This window comes from Scylla paramamosain, chromosome 4 (assembly GCF_035594125.1).
Source record: "Scylla paramamosain isolate STU-SP2022 chromosome 4, ASM3559412v1, whole genome shotgun sequence".
Lineage (NCBI taxonomy): Eukaryota > Metazoa > Arthropoda > Malacostraca > Decapoda > Portunidae > Scylla > Scylla paramamosain.
The window spans coordinates 38,782,027-38,789,526 of NC_087154.1; the positions used below are offsets into that span (position 1 = coordinate 38,782,027).

The following is a 7,500-nucleotide window of genomic DNA, read 5'->3' on the forward strand; positions in this document are numbered from 1 at the left end:
AAACTGCATAGACAGACATACAGATAAACACACACAAATACATACATACATGGATGCACTGCCGCGCATACAATAAGTGGACCTTAAAATTTATTTCATTATTTTCTTTCTTCCATTTCTTCCTTCCTTCCATCGAGGTTTTCTTCCTTCCTTCATTTTATCATCATTGTCGTATGCTCACCTCCTTTATCATACATTTCTTTTCCTTCTATTCTTCCCTCTTCTTTAGCGTTCACTTTCCTTCCACTCATATTATTATCCTTCCTTCCTTCTTTCCTTCCTTTCTTCCTTCCTTCACTTTCATCATCATTACTACATCTCTTTGCGATATATTTCATTTTCCTCCAATCTTCCCTCTTCTTCGGCCTTCATTTTCCCTTCAAAACACTTCCCATTCTAATCTTAAGTTTCCATCATTTCCTTTCTTTTCTATTTTCATTTTTTTATCTTCCTTTCCTTCCTTCACCTTTATTGAATTTATAGACTTGAGGTGGCTATTGGTTTGGTGTGTGGGTTGAAGGGGGGGTAAGGTGGAGTGAGTTGGGTATGTGGGTGTGTGGGTGGAGGTCCCAGTTATCACCGGCGCTACCCTAACCCGCTTCATAATTACCTAACTTGGTCCCGTTTCGGAGTCTGTCCCCGATTACACACGAAGACCTCACCGTGGGGAAAGACCTCCTTTTCAAAACTTCCACGTCCATTGTCTTAAAAGTCTAGGTAGGCAGCGGCGCGCCATCCTAGACTCTCTCTATCTCTCTCTCTCTCTCTTGGACTCTTCGACTATTCTTCTCTTCGCTTCTCTTCTTCTTTATTTTTCTTTTCTTTTCTTTTTCCTTCTTTCGTCTTGTTTTGTTTTCCTGTTCTCGTTTCCGTTTCAGTTTTGTTTTTGCTCTTCTTGTTTTCGTTCTATCGTTTCGTCTCTCTCTCTCTCTCTCTCTCTCTCTCTCTCTCTCTCTCTCTCTCTCTCTCTCTCTCTCTCTCTCTCTCTCTCTCTCTCTCTCTCTCTCTCTCTCTGTGTGTGTGTGTGTGTGTGTGTGTGTGTGTGTGTGTGTCATCATCATCATCATCTTTATCACTGTTATCACTATTATATCTTCTCTCGAGTCGCAGGGAAGGAAAGATGGTGGACACGTCTGGCTGTCGCATATTGGCAAAGTTTGATTCACGGCACGTCGGTTCTCACATCTATAGGCAGTCACTGTCACCAGCAGCAGCAGCAGTGGTGGTAGTGGTGGTGGAGGTGGTGGTGGTGGTGGTAGTCTAAGGATAATAACAAAGAACAACCACAAAGATAAGAAAATGTTAATAGATGTGGTGGTGGTGGTTGTAGTTGTGGTGGTTGTGGTGGTAGTGGTGGTTGCAGTAGTGGTGATGATGGTGGTGGTGGTAGTAGTAGTAGTAGTAGTAGTAGTAGTAGTAGTTGTAGTAGTAGTAGTGGTAGTAGTAGTAGGCAGTGCATACATCCCATCACACATCCTATTCATCTGAGTTACTACTACTACTACTACTACTACTACTACTATTACTACTGCTACTAATACTGTTACCACCACTACACCACCACCACCACCACCACCACCACCACCACTACTACTACCTCTACCACTACAACCACCACAATTACTACTACTACTATTATCACCACCACCACCACCACCACTACTACCGCTACCACTTTAACCATTACAATTACTACTACTGCTGCTACTACTACTACTACTACTACTACTACTACTACTACTACTACTACTACTACTACTACTACTACTACTAGTAGTAGTAGTAGTAGTAGTAGTATTACTGTTGTTGCTGTTCACTCACCTGTAATGCTGTTCTTGAATTAGCGACGTGGATTCACCTGAGTACACGGCCTCTGGGAAATGAGAAAGCAATTAGGAGTTAAAGGAAAGGGAGGTGCAAAGTGTCTCTGATAAAGATTGATTTTATTTTCACTTTCTTACGGTGTAGAGACTGACTGAACGCTGTAAGGACAAAAGTTTACGAAGACGAAAATGCTGTGAGAGAGAGAGAGAGAGAGAGAGAGAGAGAGAGAGAGAGAGGCAGACAGGCAGAGATGAGGAAAAGGCGGAGGAGGACTGTTAGAAGTAGAGTAAGTGGCAATGTTGGCGCGCGGTAACCCACCCATCTTGATGTCGTTGAACTCAGCGGGCAGCGGGTCACTGCCCTTGTTGAGGAAGAGTTCCTGCTTGAGCAATCTGCTGTTGCCGTCCTGGGCGCTGGGGAACTCCAGCTGTGGCCGCCAAATGGACTCCATCTCGCTGTCAGCCAGCTTGTTCCACTCCCTCGTATCTTTCAGGTTGAAAAACTTGAGCCTGGCGTCCTTCCACGTGATGATGAGCATGAACTCAAGACTGATGCTCCGCCGCACGTCGCTGATGTCGTGGAACCTCAAGATGCGCACCCTGGAGATCAGTCTGGTGGGCTCGCCCTCTATCAGAGACTCGGGCGGCCTGCCCACGCGGTAGCTGCTGGGGAGCTGCACCAGGTAACACTCGTTCTCGTCTGAAAAGTCTGCGCAGTCATCCTGGGAGTTGCATCGCTGCTCCTTACTGATGCAGTCACCGTTGGCACACGTGAACTGAGAGTCGAGGCAGTAGGACAGACTCAGGACGATGCGAGTGTCCTTGGGGATGTCACATAGTGTGCTCTGGACTATCCAGCTCTTGCGTCCTATCGGGTAGTCACTGACGGAACTCAGCTTGGCGGTGGCCAGAGTCTTGTTGGAGTTGACGTCGAACAGGTCCCAGGTGGCGGGTCCCGACATGAAGATCATATAGCCGTAGAAGCCATGGAAGTAGGGGCGGGCGTTCACGTAGCCCAGGATCTCAAAGGCTGTCTCAGCCTTCATCCTGAAGCAGAGGCCCCTGAGGCTGAGCGGCGGGTGCTGGCGGGGGATGCACGGGATGCACGACAGCACCTTGAGGTCGCACTGCTCGTCGCTCCACTGTCCCGACACGCTGGACATGTACGCGCAGTTCTGGATTCTCTTGCCGTCTGGTTGACCCGGAGCGAACTGTGTCTCCACTATTTCATTGTCCACCACCCTGCGCCACACGTCTTCCTCCTCCTCGTCCAGCACGCCCAGCCACAATACGTACGGGTTGGTGCACACGTTCAGGAACTGCAGCGACGAGTTGTACAGGCGTTCATTGTCCCTCAGTGACCCCGGCACGTACAGGGCGTAACCCATCCTGTAGCAGGAGTCTATGCCCTCGAACACAGTCTGCATGGAGGGCAGGATGAAGAAGTTCTCGCTGGGCAGACAGAGGTCAGACAGGGGCACCATCTCAGACGTGGTACCGATTTCCTCCATGACATCCACGTCGGAGGAGAACACATTGCCCTCGCCGTATATCCGACAGGAGGCGATGTCGCGGATCTCCATCGGGTCCAGCGGCTTGTCCCAAATGTTGATCTGCGCCATGTGGCCCCGGAACACCTGCGTGTTGTCGAAGCCTCCGCCCACGGTATCCTGCTCCATCCCGGGACAGAAGGCGGCCCTCAGAGGCAGCAGCACCTCCTTGTTGGTGAGATCCCCGCTGGCCCGCTCCTCCCCGTCGATGAATGCCCTGTAGAAGCCCCGGGAGAACACGTGGCACTGGTGCTCCCAGCGGTCCATCGCTAGGTCGGTGTACAGCGGCGATATCTTGTCCTGCGCCACGTCCGTCACGTAAAGGTCAATCTTGTCCTCGATTCTCACTGTTTGATTAAATCAAGATTAAGCGCAATTCTTGTTATAGGATAATGTTTTAAACCGTCGACTTCTAAACATGTGTAAGAAAAACAGAATTTAATAAAATAACACTATATGTACACCTTTGAATTAATTCTCATTTACAAGCAAAAAAAGATTGAATCCTTGATATATAATATGTAATTTTATCAGCAGTCGACTTTTAAACTAACTGGGAAAAGAACATAGGTACAGTTTAACATGAATTTTAAACCTGCACATAATAAAATAACGTTAATATTAGTCAATGTATCTCTAAAGACAAAGACTAATCCTTCTCACAAGACCAGTAATTCTATTAATGTCGACTTCTAAATGTGTGAAAAATTAATTTGACACCATCACTATTGATTTCTAACTGCTATATTATATAATAGCTCTAACAATTATTTATTTTCTTAATGATAAATAAAATAGCACTTTTAATTCTTTGTGGACTTCAGAATTGCCCTTTATATGGATCACAATGGCACAATTAATTACGACTCCACCTACACATGAAAGGTAATGCAATTAATTATCCTCGTATATAAGCAGTCTTTTATTTACCTGCCCAGTGAGAGAAAGAGCGAGCGAGTGAGACAAAGTTCGTGTGTGTGTGTGTGTGTGTGTGTGTGTGTGTGTGTGTGTGTGTGTGTGTGTGTGTGTGTGTGTGTGTGTGTGTGTGTGTTCTGAAGCCCTACCTCTCTTTTTTCACAGACTAATTTCAACTCAACTCATCTTGCACCTCATCTCTCCTCCTCCTCCTCCTCCTCCTCCTCCTCTTCTTTCGTCATGCACACCCTTCATCTCTTATCTCCTTTGTTTTTCCTTCCACTCATCTTCCTCACCTTCCTTTCTTCCTTTCATTATTTTTCCTCCTCCTCCTCCTCTTCCTCCTCCTCCTCCTCCTCCTCCTCCTCCTCCTCCTCTCCCCTGCTTATTTCCCTCGCTATTACATTCATCTCATCGTTTGTTTGTTCACCTTTCTCTTATCTTCCTTCTCATCTGTTACACTCCTTTCCCTCTCTCTCTCTTTTGGGGTCTTCCTCCTTCTCCTCCTCCTCCTCCTCCTCCTCCTCCTCCTCCTCCTCCTCCTCTTCCTCTGATATAGACTTTGGCTGGATTCTCACTCAACTTTGTACCTTCTTACCGTCTTCTTGGAAATCTGAACATAAGCTTTTCAACTCTCTCTCTCTCTCTCTCTCTCTCTCTCTCTCTCTCTCTCTCTCTCTCTCTCTCTCTCTCTCTCTCTCTCTCTCTCTCTCTCTCTCTCGCTCTCTCTCTCTCTCTCTCTCTCTCTCTCTCTCTCTCTCTCTCTCTCTCTCTACTCACTCACGACAAGGGCATCCACGTTGTCCTCAGACTCAGCGAAGGAGAAGTAAGGTTCGATGTGAGTAAGGGACGTCGACTTTGCCCTGAAACACACCGTTACCTCCCTCGTGTTCCGCACCTCTTCCTAGGGACACGCAGAGATAGAGGGTATTAGTAGTAGTAGTAGTAGTAGTAGTAGTAGTAGTAGTAGTAGTGGTAGTAGTGGTGGTAGTGATCACGGGCTTATCATTCTAGCTTACCTTCTGAGTGATGTTATACCGAAGAAAAACATCTTTCCTCGGAGGCTTCCAGATATCCGCTTGAATCCCGTAGACCTTCACCTGTTGTCCACATGTGCCTGTAGTAGTAGTAGTAGTAGTAGTAGTAGTAGTAACAGTAGTAGTAGTAGTAGCAGCAGCAGTAAGAGGAAGAATAAAAGAATAGACTCGATATTAACCCTTAGAAACAAAAAAGAAAGGCAAAATTGAAGTGTTCTGCACATCTTTCAAAATCCGTGAGGCTCGTTTTCTATTGGTAGACTGAGAGAGCGACGCCGCCACTGGGTAACTTTAATAAATAGACAAAGACTAATAACGGCGGCCCCTTTTCCATCAGGCGGTGGTGGAGCTACGTACTCGTGTTTGCCGCCACAGCCTCCGCCATCACGCCGCTAACGAGGCTTCTGGATGGCAATTAAGAGCGGGTGGCGTCAGTCGTTGGCAGCATATTTGGCGCGTTAAAGAAAAGAAATCACGCAACATTAAATTTTGTTACCGCTTTCCTCCTTGTCTGCACGAGTGTCTTGGCGTGCTGCGTACTACGTGTTGTGGAGGTGCTCAGAGGCTTCTCCATGATGGAATAGCGGACGTGAAGGAAGGGAAGAAAAGAAAGAGCAGGGTGTGTGTGTGTGTGTGTGTGTGTGTGTGTGATAAACTACACAAGTTGATCTTAAGTACGTATGAAGTATTTGATTTTTAATACTTCTGTTGTTTTTGTTGTTGCTGCTGTTGTTCATCATCATCATCATCATCTTCTTCTTCTTCTTCTTTATGCTAGTTATCTTCATATTATTTTCTATTCTTGAACAGACTGCGCACTTTCCGTTTTAAGCTTTAAAGTTACGTTCGTTCCCTTCAGTTGATTTATACCCATAAGCCTGATTGTATTTATCTCACATACGTACGTTTGCTCATAACTATGTATGTATATATGTATGCATGTATGCTGTATGAAAGGAGTTTGCTTGTCCGCGTGTCACATCTTTTCTTCATACACACACAGCAGCTGAAGTGGCGGGGGGGGGGGACGTGAATAGGAAGGTTAAGTTGGGGGAAAATGAGTCAAAGAGTCAAGGCGCGAAGTGTCTCATGAAGCGCGCCTCGAGTCATTCATTTAGTTTATCTGGTGATTCACGAGACAGTGGTCGAGTCCTCCTTCCTCATCGCTGACAGCTGCCTTGTTGTTGCTGTGTGTGTGTGTGTGTGTGTGTAAAGGAGAGATAGAACTGGATCAAGTGAAGATTACCTTTCAGGGCAGTAGTAGTAGTAGTAGTAGTAGTATCAGTAGTAGTAACGTATATTTTTTATCAGTAGTAGTGGTACTCTTTCCGCTATTACTACAACAATCCTCACTATTATCTCCACTAGCAACAGAAGAATCGAATAAATCACCATTGTTAATTCTACTTCAGCTCGTTGTCCTTTCACCACCACAGCTGCCACTAAAACTTTCTCATAGAAGCGACTCAGCAGCTACACCACATAAGAGGAGTATATTTATTCTCAAGACCGTCTTACTACTGGTTATTTACGCCACGACCACAGACACTTCAGTAACAACACAGCAGGAACGGACAGCGAAGGCCATGGGGGGTGAACAAAAACAAGACTGGAAGAAAGATATACTTGAAAGATATAGCGATTCAAGTTAGAGATCAAGGAAGCAAGAAAGGAAAGAAAATAGAGAACGAGGAAGGGAAGGAAAAAAAAAAAACGAAGTTCAGAACATTAAGAAAAATCAAGAGAGAGAGAGTACAAGAATTAAGCGAAAAATGGAGAAAAAAAATCTGGCTTATTCTCAAGTTATAATGATCATACACACACACACACACACACACACACACACACACACACACACACACACATACACACATTACTTTTCGTCCCATTACCCTTAAAATGGTTATGGGTGATGAATTTTAAGGGGGAGGAGAGGGAGGGGGTGGAAGTGGAGGAATGATGGTGCCTGTAACCCTCCAGAGAGAGAGAGAGAGAGAGAGAGAGAGAGAGGATAACGCCATTGATTTCCAGTTCACATAAAAAGGCACTGGCCAAAAATGTACAGGAATTCTGGTCTCGTTAGGTCTGTGCAATTGACCAAATGAAAGCCTCCCTCTCCCTCTCTCCATCCCTCCCTCCCCACCTCTTCCCCAGTTTCCCCCACACTCTCAGCCT

At 45.9% G+C, this 7,500-nt stretch overlaps 1 protein-coding gene across 1 annotated transcript in view; it reads right to left on the reverse strand.

The window, feature by feature from the left end:
* The window catches only part of LOC135097512 (uncharacterized), a 39,894-nt gene that overhangs the window by 24,262 nt on the left and 8,132 nt on the right, over positions 1–7,500 (reverse strand). Inside the window, exons 2-5 of the mRNA XM_063999458.1 lie at positions 5,308–5,405; positions 5,069–5,192; positions 2,143–3,720; positions 1,822–1,873 (exon numbers count right to left, since the gene is read on the reverse strand). Coding sequence (XP_063855528.1) covers positions 1,822–1,873; positions 2,143–3,720; positions 5,069–5,192; positions 5,308–5,405 — 1,852 coding nt within the window. The remainder of the gene's footprint in view (positions 1–1,821; positions 1,874–2,142; positions 3,721–5,068; positions 5,193–5,307; positions 5,406–7,500) is intronic.